Here is a 12,966-nt window from a genome sequence, read left to right on the forward strand (position 1 = left end):
CTGAATATTCTAATCAATATTTTTAAGCATTTGTTCCTTCTGGTTTCCCTTAAAGGTGATTATATGTCACCTTTTTCTCATAACCTGACAAGGATAGGAAAATGGCACTTGCTGTGGAATCTCTCATGCCCAGCGGACCCTGATTCTGATGAGACCCCTCCATCACCAACAGTTTTTTTAACATTAAGATCTCAACCACTATATACAAATCTTAAATAAGTAATGTTCTACTGGGAAAAAGAGGTGAAACCGTATTTGGTATAAAGACAGAGAAGAACAAAGATATGTGAATAAAATGCGTTGGCTAAGATGAGTGAGGGGTACAAGAAAAGGCGACCTTGCTGCACTCTGGAGGGGTTGTGCTTATGCATGGCAAGGTCAGAAGACAGTGACTCTAAATTATTTCCTGTTTTGGTGCCCAGGGGCTAGCTGCCAACATGTGAGAATGACTACAAGTTATTCAGTAAACTGAAACAAAAGTGATAATAAAGCCATGGATCCTTTGTCTGTCACAAGTCCCATTGCTGAGAAGATTTAGGAGGATGAGGTGTTGCTTATGATAGAAGCCCAGGGTCATCATTTATCTCTTGCCTTAACATAAAATTCTCCCTTAAGATGACCTTCTATTAGGATGATCTATCCCTCTCTGCTGCCTAGGGGAGCTCCCCAGCATGGGCTAGCACAGCAATGATTCCATAATTATGACCTTTCACCTCAAAGACACTACGCAATGGAAAATTGACTCAGTGATGGCAACAGATGGGAAAGGCAGTGGTCTACTCTTGAGATCAATTGTTTTCATGTAGCCCTGTCTCAGAAAAACAGTGCACTGTGGACACCCTTCCTTTGCTGAAACCTCAAAGGATCTCAGCCATGCCCAGACACTGTCGACTCCTGTCTGCCTGGTGAACTCCTTAGCCCCCAGACTCAGCTGAGGTCCCGTTTCACCTGGAAGGCTTTCCTGATCACATTTTCCCCACCTGCTTTCAGTAGAGCTAAGCCACCCACAACATTTCTATTGAGCTCTTGAAGCATTACATATAATAACTTTATCACATATATTTCTCCCCTAGGCTTGAGACCAGGGGACATGGCTTATTTCTGTTCTTTTAAATACCCCGTGGTGAGCCCAGGGCCTCCCACAGTGAGGATATTTAACACATGTTTATTGAATGGGGATGAATGAGGGAGTGAATGAATAAATAAGTCCCTGCTCCTGACTATAATATCTTAAAGTAATTTAAAACGCTCTTACCAGGTACCAGATTCAGCTTCATAGATGGGCTCCAGACTGAATTATTAACAGCATTGGTAAAGTGACAAAACACATCAACAGTTTTTGAACACCAGGAAACTGAGTTTGCATTGAAATTGTGTTTGTAGCACACTTGTTTTTCTTTAACTTCTTTTGCTAAAGATAGAATTATTGAAAGAATTAAGTCACAACATAAGTCTCTAACGCACGAATCGTGTTAAGATGACCTAATATGAATAAAATTGTCTAAGCTTTCCCCAGGAATGTGCCATATTCATTTTTAATAGGTTTTTGCCTCTGTCTCTTAGAAGTATGTAAGCCCACAATTGCATGTATGATAGCCAAAACTTCTCCTCTACCATTAATGACTTTAAGTCACACATTTTTGACATTCAGGACGCCTTTTCAGCATCCCACAAATCGCTCTCCCTATCTAAATTTCGTCATGCTCTGAGCATTTATCCTATTCTGCCATTACCATATTGGTTTATAGACACCTCTTTATAAGTTTATCTTCTCTATTAGACCATAAGGTCCTGGAGAGAAAGTACCTTGTCATTTATTTTTCCATCTCCTGATGCTCAGCTCAATATTTGGCACACAGAAAGCACGGAATGTATGCATGTTAGACACAGAATATTGAAATGTTGCATACATCAAAATCCAGGTTGATTATATCACTCTACCACGCAGTCTTCTTTAAAGACTACAGTGTTTACTGAGTCCCCACTTTTCTGAACTTCCACTGTTTTTTCAGTCTGTATTCTTCCTTTTGGATATTTTATGTTATATGCATTGCCTTTTGTGGCATGGACCCTTCTAGATATTAAAATATGTACCCTACTTCTTTTCTACATTTCTTTACATCCTTCTCATATCCCATAATTCCTAACATAGTACAAGTCATATAATTCAGCACATAGTAAGTATCCAGTAAGTATATGCTGGTATTCAGTAAGTATATTGTCTCCCTTTCATTGCCTACTATGGTGTTTCGCATTGAGTAAGTCCTCCAGAATAGTTATTGAAAGAACAAATGAGCTTGTAAATCCCTCATGAAGGTGTCTGTGTTTTGAGATTTTGGATTTTGAGCTCAGGTTGGTTGACTTTAATCTCTGGGAATCCCTAGGGATCTGGATTATGGTACCATCTACCAGAGAGACTTTGATTTTTTTTTTTTCTTTTTTTTGCTAGTTGACATAGCGTGCTACCAATGGACAACTTTAAACTTAGACTGGAGCTCCTGAACCACACAGGAAATATAAATTCAAAGACCAAACCTGGGTGATGGAGGACAATTATAATTCTCGGGGGAAACGTTTTGTCCACCCAGAGATGAGGCCAAGGCCTCAACTCTGGCAGATGAAGTTTGTTTTCTTAGCTTAGTATTTTACTGAACATGTCACTTTTTGAAGGTCTTAACATTGTGTCAATGGGATGGGAGTGCCCCAGGTACTGTTTGGGGAGCACAGTTTTTACTTTTATGCCCAAAGGAGCCTTAAAACCCAAGGTTCTGGGTTTCTGCTATTGGCAAATGCCCACAGGGAAGCTCCAGTATTAAAGCATCATTTCTATTTTATTTTCCTCTACTTTTTTGGCACTTGGTTATTTCTCATACCTTCTTACATGCTCAATTATGCATTTAAAAGGATTTTTGTGGTGCTTTTGTGGCACGCAACTTTATAGCATGGAAGAAAGGACTGTCAGAATATCTAGTCCGCCATATTCCTTAGAAGGTATGTCAATAGTTTCTTCAACTTCTCCCAATTAAAAACAAACAAAAAAGGGACTCACTCCACCATTGCAAACTCCCAAGATTTTGCCACAAACCAATGAACCATCAGCCACATAGCAAAATAGAAGGTTACATAGACTCATGGGATTCTATTCTGTTCATTCTATCTCTGATACAGTCCTATGTCTCTTGATCCCTATTTTAAGAGTAAATTTTTAGACTCCACATATGTGAAATAATACACCCTAACAATTCAGCAGTGAGCATCTTACCAGCAGGAAGGGACAAGGAACCTATTTGGAAAGTAACTTTGTAGTCTCCGTCCTCCTCAATGCAGCATTTGATGTGATGGGAACCACGGCATGAAACAGTAGCTTCCAAAGGATCAACCATGATGTTCAGCTCTAGAGGCAGCGGGTGAACAATGACGTCTTTGGTTGCAATACTGTATGAATTCTCATATCTAAATATGCAGTGATAGGTTCCTGAGTAGAAGACAGCAAAAATGAGATGGAATGAAATAACTGCCCTTCAAAGGCATTTTCTGGGAAGGTTAAGGAGAGGTTTAATTTTCCCTCTCAAGCTTTGGTAAAGGAATACCACACCTTCCTGGACACTAGAGGAAAAAATGCTTGATTGACTCCTCTCCTGGGTTCTCCATGTATTAGAAGGACTAACCTATGACCACATAAATATGCACTTACTTTCAATAAAAATTAAGTGGCTTATTCAAGGTCAAACAGCCTGTTAGTGGCAAAATTGGATTTTAAACAAGAATTTCAATTTCTACTCCAAGGCTTTTCTACCAACCCAAGGAATAAATGGGAAATTTGGCGTGTGCAGGGGTGGGGAGGTTTTTTGAAGATAATTGTTAACCTGATGGAACACTGTGGTGTTATGACGCCCCATCTCCTAACTCTAAGTGAACAGGCCCTGTTCATCATGTCCCCAGAGGACAAGTCATTTGGGCAGCTGCCGTGCAGACATACAGCAAGATTACAGCGGCACCTACAGTTAAGTAAGACCCTTCAATTATCTTTACATTGCTTCCCTTTGCCCCAGCTCTGGAAAAGTCAGAAGGAGCAGCTAGCCAGAAGGCAAATGAGTAGAACGAGGGGAGAAAGGAAACTCCTTTTAATTCCTGTTGGGGGGAAGAGGGAATTTAAATTGAATATAAAACAACAGTGTAGTAAATTTAGATGATAATATGTTTTTTCAACAACTGATTATGGGACTGTTTAACAGATTAATGTGACTGGAAAAGCTAAAATTCTTTCTAGGTTATTGACCTGCAGTAGGAAAGAGTAATTGGACAGAGCAGGATTGAGGTCAGCCTGGAAGAAAAAAACTTCCACTTCCTAAACATATACTACCAAGTACAGCCCAAATAATAACTAGATATTTCTACAATGTTTCCTAGGCCCTAGTTAAAAATATAAAGACGACATGGGACTCATGGAATCTAGGCTTATTAACCTCATAGTTAATGAAAGTCTTCAGAGTGGAGTGGCTAAGAGTTGGCCGCTGGAGCCAGTCAATCTAAGTTTGAACCCTGGCTCTGCCATTGTTACATTTGAAAAAATATAACCTTGGGTAATTTACTTTACTGAGTCTCGGTTTCCTCATCTGTAAAATGGGGCTAATAATAACAGTATCCTCTAGGCTTATTGTTTTACATCAATTAATACATTTAAATACTTTGCATAGTGCCTATCACATAGTTAAGGGCTCAATAAATATGAGCTACTATTGTAGCAGTTCTGTCTACCAAGTTCATTTTGCTTTCAGAGATTTGCATTTCCTCACAGTACAAACCATGGATAGAGGTAAACAGGAAACTAAAAGGTGTTTCTTTTTTTGGAACCAGGCTTATAAAATCTTTTCCTAGCTGTTCTAAAGCGTGGTTGGATGAAACACTCCCAAGTGTCTAGTGAAAGTACTTTTCAAAACAATCCACATAACTTAATGGCAAGAGCACAGGGTCTGGAATTAGAGACACGAGTCCATTCCTGGCTCTACAACTTAAGTTTTTGGGGTTTTTTTTTTTGTTTTTTTTTTGAGACAGAGTTTTGTTTTGTCGCCAGGCACCAGGCTGCAACCTGCGACTTGAGGGTTCAAGCGATTCTCTTACCTCAGCTTCCCAAGTAGCTGGTACTACAGGTGCTCGCCACCACGCCCAGCTAAGTTTTGTATTTTTAGTAGAGACGGGGTTTCACCATGTTGGCCAAGATGGTCTCGATCTCTTGACCTTGTGATCCGCCCACCTCAGTTTCCCAAAGGGCTGGGATTACAGGCATGAGCCACCGTGCCCAGCCACAACTTAAGTTATTTAAGCATAGTTACTTCATCTGTAAATATGGAAATAATGGCCCCTTCCCTCAAAGGACTGTTGCATTAAGTGTGAGGACATATTGAATTTAAAGTGGCTGGCATAGGCATGTCTCAGAGCAGACCCTACATGGATGGTAACTATTATTGCATGTTTTCAAGGACCCAGGGAGTACAGTATGGTGTCCAGCCCTTCACTCACCATTCCACTCCCTGGTAGAGGTCTTGACTGTCAGTACTGATTCTGCTCCATCGGGATACCTCCTCGTGGTATAAAACCTTTGGTGTATCTTAATTCCAGCAGAAGTGTTCCAATAAACCTCATCATAGTTACTCACATCACTGATGCATTTTATAGAAAAGTTTTGTCCCTCAGAAACAGAAATTGGGTCCGGGGTTATTGTTAGATTGGCTGAAAAAAGGCAAACAAAACAGACAAAAGAAACTGACAACAAGTCCAATGTGTAGTATCTCTGGGGACATTGACACATGAGTGAAACTTCAGAGAGGGCAGGAAAAACAAAACAAAACAAAAACCCGAAGCATCCTGACTCTATTCGCGTCAAGGTAGGATTGGTACCTTGCTGCTCCCAGGCTTTACTCGTTTCTAGGCTGTTCCTGGTGGTGCTCTGCACTGTACTCATTTCCATCTCATGCCTTAGGACCTCGGGCACTTCACTTTTCTGGCTGGAATTATCTCCTGATGATCAGCAGGGTAAAAGGTTGCAAACTTAGGAGTGTCAACTTATCCCAAGCTCCCCTCCAACCTCCTCTGTAACACCTCAAGGGAGAACAAATGGCTGGGTTCCTCTAACAATCTCATTCTTTACTCTGTTAAAATACTTTTTAATAATGCCACGCTGTGTATTATTTTCTCTCTTTTCATATCTCTCCTCCATAAAAATGTGAGCCCTCAGGGGCAGAAATGTGACCTCTGTGTCTTTGCATCCGCAGCACTCAGCACTGTGTCTAGTACACAGTCAGTGCTTAATAAGTGAAAGAGTGAATTCTGGAACTACATTTTAAGTACAAGAGTCATAGCATGTATTGCCCAAATATAGGGTGATTCAAAAGTAATGGCAAAAAACACAATTACTTTTGCACTAACCTAATAATTATACCTGTACTGTTTCAGGTAAACTGGGATGTATGGGCACATTAATTATAATTATAACTCTATAACTACAGTAATAGAAGTATTTATATGTAATTAATTACGCTATATATTTATTCCTCTAATAAGATTCTCACAGGTTCATGAAAAACTATTAATCAAAAATATTAATAAGGCTATTACAAATGTAAAAGCTTATATGAGCCTCCCACTATTTTCATCTAAGTTTCTACTTCTCTTTGAGTATATTTTTACATGGGTGATAGTTCAAAACACCATTACTTCAGTCTCCTATATGTGAATAGCTTCATTTTGTGAGCCCACTGATGCTGGTCTACTTTCCCAGTCAGTGTGAAATCTTATACTTTTTTTTCTTTTCTTTTCTTTTCTCTTTTTTTTTTTTTTTGCCTTTCTTGAGACAGGATTGCTTTCTGTCACCCCAGCTGGCACAATCATGGCTCACTGCAGCCTCAACCTTCTGGGCTTAATTGATCCTCCTGCTTCAGCCTCCCAAGAAGCTGGGACTTCAGGGACACACCACCACACCTGACTAACTTTATGTTTATTTTTATTGGTGGAGACAGGGCTTTGCCATGTTGCTCTGGCTGGTCTCAAACTCCTAGGCTCAAACCATCTGCCCACCTCGGCCTCCCAAAGTGCTGGGATTACAGGCATGAGCTACCATGCCTGGCCTAAAAATCTTATTCTTAATCATAATCCAATGATATTAGAGCTTTTCATAGTTACCATTTAGAAGCTGGGATTCAAATGTTCAGATACAGCCCAAAGCCACTTTAGCAAGGTATAATATGTCCCTGTATTACCCTCCCCAGCTGTAGGCATCTTGAGATGGCTCTCTGAGGCTTAGCTATTTCTGTGAGTAAGAAGAAAAAGGCTCATGGAACTATGAATTTGGTCCTCTTAATTCTCTGATGAGATTCCAAACTACCTGACCAATGATTTTCAGCAAAGGCTAAACATGTCCCTAAGACAGGTCCCAGTTTTGCAGATAGGGGTAAAGTTAAGTAATTTGGAGAAAGATTAGGTTTATCTGAAAGCATTATTTCCCTAGAAGAGCTCATGGCTACTTTGAACAATTTGCAGTTTTCTATAGTGAGAACAGTTTTGATTATGTGAACAGAACACAACTCTTGGTGTTAAAACTGGGAATGCAAAACTGTTTACCCTGTAGATAAATGATTAGACATATGATTATTATATAGCTATATATTATATATTATAGCTATGTATTATATATTATAGATATATATTAGATAGACTATGCCCACATAAACATAATCTTGATCTTTGTAAAATTGCTAAGTCACAATAGCAGAAAACGTGAACAACAGTTAACAAGTATTGCTTATATCAGTCCTTTCTCTAAACTTGTTCAGAAAGGGACTAATAATTAATGTAAATTGCTCATTTTTGTAAGATGGGTGAAAAAACAAGTTTGAATGTCCTCCTTTTGCACATGGGGTGAAATTACAATGCTTTATGATATAAGGAGAAATGACACTTTTAAGAAGTCTAACTAAACAATTAATTGAGAGACTAAAACATCACTCATTCCAACCATAAAATAACCACAAAGAATCAGAGTATTAAGGCTTTCTGCGGCACTGTCTCTGGAATAGGTGAAATGGGAGAGGAGGGGTGAAGGAGAGTGTTGAGGGGTACAGGAGAGTGAGCCAGGCTGTTGAAATTCAAGAATGGGAGAATGAGGTAATGGGGGAAAAGGGGAAAATTAGGGACATTATCCTCATTACACATTATTCAATGATAATAGGGCTAACCCGAGAACGAAACCCTACTTCCCACTCCACCTCCTGCCTTACTCACAGAATGCCCTGGGTTCCTTCCTGGCAACCACTGTGCTCTACCACAACCATTCCCAATTTTAAAAAGACTCCCTCTGAATTTAAATGGCAGAGAGGGAAATCCATTTCTATCTCCCATTGTGCGATTTGCCCTAACCACACATTATTTTGCTCATAGTTCATTGCCAGCATTTATTTAGGGTGCAACCTATTTATGGCTAAAAATTCTAGGGAGAGTCCTTACCCACAGAGGTGAATGTCACTTTTGTGTCTGCACTGCCTCTGGCTCCGTAGCCACTGATGAACTCGCAGGTGTAGACAACGGTTGTTCCAGATGACCCGCTTGGGCATTGGGTTCTGTCAACCCTGAAGACGTATTTGCTGCAGCTAGAATCTATCTGTATCTCAGCAGATCCTGTAATGAGAAGCATATGGTTGCCATCCTAGCTGTCTCTTTTATTTAGTAACGAAGTGGCCAAATCATTTTTTAATAAAAGGAGTTACTATTTAAACAGATTTCTTCTCTGAATGGAGAGGAGGGGTGTGTGATAATTAGATCTGCAGACTCTGTACCCAGGTTGCCTGGCTTTGGATCCCAAACTCCACCACTTACTTGTTGAGACAGTCACTTAACCACTCTGTGCTTCAGTTCTCCCAATGTAAATTGGGGATTAGTAATAGCAGTTACTTCCCAGGACCACTATAAGGTTAAATGAGATAATATGCATAAATTCTTAGAAAAGTACCCTACTAGGGCCTGCCCCAGCAAAGACCATTAGTGATGGTTATTGGAATGCAGGTCTTGTTCAGAGAACAGTAACTACTTCTGTTAGGCTGAGATTCAGAGAAAGAGTGGAGAAAAGGCTCCAAAGAGATGGCAAACTCAGAAACCACAAGCAGGACCTCCAAATTGGCATCCTTAACATTGTGTTTCCTACAACACCCCTGGGGCTGTGCAAACAGAGGCTCTTCACAGAAGATACTGAATGCAGGTAATAAGCTGATACCTTGCTTTCTGGAGAAGAGCAAGTATGCAATTATAATTTTGTTTTTCAAAGTTAGATGACATCCCAGACCTTCCTCTATAAAATGGTTGTGATGGTACCTACTTTGCAAGACTTTGGGTGGGGAATGGAGAAAAACCAAGGTGATAAATGTAAACATTGAAAACAGAGTTGAGGCCAGGTGAAATGGTTCTTGCCTGTAATCCCAGCACTTTGGAAGGCCAAGGTGGGCGGAGGTCAGGGGTTCAAGACCAGCCTGGCAAACATGGTTGAAACTGTCTCTACTAAAAATACAAAAATTAGCTGGGCGGATCACCTGCGGTCAGGAGTTTGAGACCAGCCTGACCAACATGGATAAAACCCATCTCTACTAAAAGTACAATATTAGGTGAGCATGATGGCACATTCTGTAATCCTTGCTACTCAGAAGGCTGAGGTAGGAGAATCGCTTGAACTCAGGAGGTGGAGGTTGCCATGAGCCAAGATCACACTACTGCACTCCAGTCTGGGTGACAAAAGTGAGACTCTGTCTCAAAAGAAAAAAAAAAAAGGAGTTGAATATATTGAATCTGCCATAATAACTATTTTGTGATCATGGTGATCCCATTACAGAATACGTCTTCACTTTTTTCCCATGTGGGAGGAAATCTTCATTGAATTTTAGTCTCTTAAAGTTAGAAATTCTGCCATTGCTGATTATTTCCTTTCTGTCTTATCCTTTCCCAAAGGGCTTTGAATATGCAACCATTTCTGAGAGGAGGTCATTTATTCACTTCCAAATGCTTTGGGTAAATTATTTTGCTTTTTTTGCATTCTACAGAACTGGAAAAAATGGTTGTTAGTTGAGCTTGTGGAATTTGGAAAAGAGAGCTGCAGGGAGGAAGCAGCAAGGGCAGGAGAAAGAAGGGCAGGATGCGAGGGCAGAGGCTAAATTCATCAGAGAAGCCACGGAGCAGGTCCCCAGGTGGCCAGCCCTGAGGCAGGAAATCCATTGTTCTGCAGTCATTTGTCCCGCTCTAAGCATCTGTGCCACAGACTTCCTGGTTCCTTTGCCAGAAGGCAAGTTTTTCACCTTTAGGGTTTGAAATCTTCTAAGCTAGTACCAGAGGAATTGTGTAAGTCTTCCTTTCATCCGGCAGTTTCTTCAGGGTATCTACACCTTGTCTTCCTTAGAAATCAGGAAAGTCACTCCATGTATCATGTGTCAATATTTTCAACAGTTACCACATACCTTCTTCGGAGTACTTTGAAGTCTAATACAAATGCTTGCAGATGAAACATGCTTTGCAAAATACATGTGCTTAGGAAAATTTGCCTGAATATTGATGGGGTTTCATTTGTTTGTTTTGTTTGAGACAGAGTCTCACTCTGTCACCCAAGCTGGAGTGCAGTGGCGCAATCTCTGCTCACTGCAACCTTGGCCTCTCGGGTTCAAGTGATTCTTCTGCTTCAGCCTCCCGAGTAACTGGGACTACAGGTGCACCTCACCACACCCTGCTAATTTTTTGTATTTTTAGTAGAGATGGGGTTTCACCGTGTTGGCCAGGCTGGTCTCGAATTCCCACCCTCAGGTGATCCACCTGACTTGGCCTCCCAAAGTGCTGGGATTACAAGCGTGAACCACTGCTCTTTTTCTGATAATTCAAAAAAAAAGAAAATGTAACATAGCTCCATAGCTAAGGCTTTGTAAAAGGAAGGTTCACCCCACTAACGTCTTTCATGTGTAAATCCACATTTTACTTTAAAGACTTTTTCTTCCCCTATTTCCCCCCAACAAGAGATGCCAGATGTAGGTGATGGGGAGGAAGGCAGCAAATCACACTGCCACGTGTGCACCTATGCAACAATCTTGCATGTTCTTCACATGTACCCCCAAACCTAAAATGCAATAAAATAAATAAATGGGAAAAAAAAAGACTTTTTCTTTACAGATCAGCACATTATACTGTTGTTTCTTAAGAGAAGAGTTGGATCTTGCTCTACGCAGTTTCTAGGTAGAACACTGTCCTAACTTTGCCTGACTAGCTCATTCCAGTGCTGGCCCACCAGGCATGTGTCATATAGTTTGGCCAAGACAAATACTGATTTTGTGAGACAAGACCTTTGCTGAGTCCTCTCTCCTTCCTTCCTTCCTTCCTTCCTTCCTTCCTTCCTTCCTTCCTTCCTTCTTTCCTTCCTTCCTTCCTTCCTTCCTTTCTTCTTTGTTTTTCTTTCTTCTTTCTTTCTTTCTTTTCATATTTTGATAACCTTGAATAAGCCATATAATCTAAACCTCAATTTCCTTATTTGCAAATCAGAAATAAAATGCTTCTAATTTGTGGTCAAGCAATTAAAAAGCAGTAACATATTTTTAAAGGGTTATAAACTGTTAAAACAGAGACAGTGTTTTAATTTATTACTATTATTATTATTCATCAATATAAACTGGAGGATAGGGAACTTTAGGTAAGATTTCTGATTGAAAACAAAAGCTAACGGGATCAGACTTGGTATGAAATGACTGGGAGACAAACAGGTCTATAGAGAGAGAGGGGGATAAAGCTGGAAACACAGAGAAAGAAAATATTGAGGTATGCATAGATACAAAGACAGAGAAGTGAGAAGGACCAGACACCAGGAGAAGAAACACAGAAATTAGAAGCTCTAAGTCAGACTTCAACGACAAGTGACCTCATCCTTAACTCTTTGTTGAAGATGGAAAGGAAGGTGAGCACAAATTTTCTTGTCTTTTTTTTTTTAATGCAAAATGCCATGGACCTAAGTCATCAGGATCCTTCTCCCTTGTGTCTTCCGCTGCTGAGATCTCATCTACAACCACAGCATGACACTTGTGTGCATATATTTTTGGAGTCTTGCTCTAGAGTGGCTAAGCTGGAGCTGGCATTAAACCTAATGCCTTTTCACAGTTCAAAGTCCAGAAAATAGCAGCCATCTGACATTTCCCCTTCCACACACCATATCTCCCATTTTTACTTGGCCAAGAGGCGAAAACCTATTTGCAAAAGGGCTTATTTAACATTCTCACCTGAAATATTTATGTTTCCTTCCTGCTTCCATTCTGTTTTTATCCAATCAATGTTACTGTCACTGCAGCAGGACACAGATACAGGATTGTTGTCGCACATCACCTTCATTTCTTCACTTGCCAAAATTTGGATAGGCATAACATCTATTTTCTTCTTGGACTCATATTCAAAAATGTCTAATATCAGTTTGCAAACATATTCACCTGCATACAATACACAAAATATATATTATTACAACATATGTGTATTTTCATAGAGGAATGGTACCCTCATGTCATGGATCATGACAGTACTTCATGAAGCATCATGTTCAAAAGCATCTGAAACTTGATCTAAAAATGCCTAAAAAACCATTCAGGAATTCAGGAAGTGCAGATATTTCTGATGCCACAAAGTAGGGTACAGAAATGTTCTGAGGAAATGGTAGATATCTCAGGGACTTTGCTAATAAGGAAAGAAATATAACAACAGAAGAAGTAGGAAAGAAAAATCGAAAAGACTTGGAGAATTAGAAGAAGATGGATAATATTGCCACAGTATTTAACCATGTGATAAAATCAAAATCAACAACTATGTGATAGGACCCATATGTCTACAGCTCACCTCCTCATGCAGAGAAAAGGAGATGGCCCCATCTAATAGGGGTTATTGCATTCCAGAATGTGACCGATTCACCACTAG

General features: G+C 40.1%; 1 protein-coding gene across 9 annotated transcripts in view; it reads right to left on the reverse strand.

Annotated features, from left to right (window-relative positions):
• ADGRF5 (adhesion G protein-coupled receptor F5) overlaps positions 1–12,966 on the reverse strand; it is a 98,216-nt gene that overhangs the window by 12,011 nt on the left and 73,239 nt on the right. For 6 of the 9 annotated variants that reach the window (XR_004275586.1, XR_004275587.1, XM_032299618.1 and 3 more), the window contains exons 10-15: positions 12,285–12,488; positions 8,500–8,670; positions 5,899–6,018; positions 5,521–5,730; positions 3,263–3,475; positions 1,256–1,411 (exon numbers count right to left, since the gene is read on the reverse strand). Coding sequence is in view for 7 of the 9 variants with exons in the window: in XM_032299618.1 (XP_032155509.1) it covers positions 1,256–1,411; positions 3,263–3,475; positions 5,521–5,730; positions 5,899–6,018; positions 8,500–8,670; positions 12,285–12,488 (1,074 nt within the window). In the remaining 2 variants the exon portion in view is untranslated. The remainder of the gene's footprint in view (positions 1–1,255; positions 1,412–3,262; positions 3,476–5,520; positions 5,731–5,898; positions 6,019–8,499; positions 8,671–12,284; positions 12,489–12,966) is intronic. The other 3 variants (XM_032299622.1, XM_032299623.1, XM_032299621.1) reach the window with 1 other exon arrangement.

This window comes from Sapajus apella, unplaced genomic scaffold, assembly GCF_009761245.1.
Source record: "Sapajus apella isolate SASKATOON/1434 unplaced genomic scaffold, GSC_monkey_1.0 scaffold41, whole genome shotgun sequence".
Taxonomy (NCBI): domain Eukaryota; kingdom Metazoa; phylum Chordata; class Mammalia; order Primates; family Cebidae; genus Sapajus; species Sapajus apella.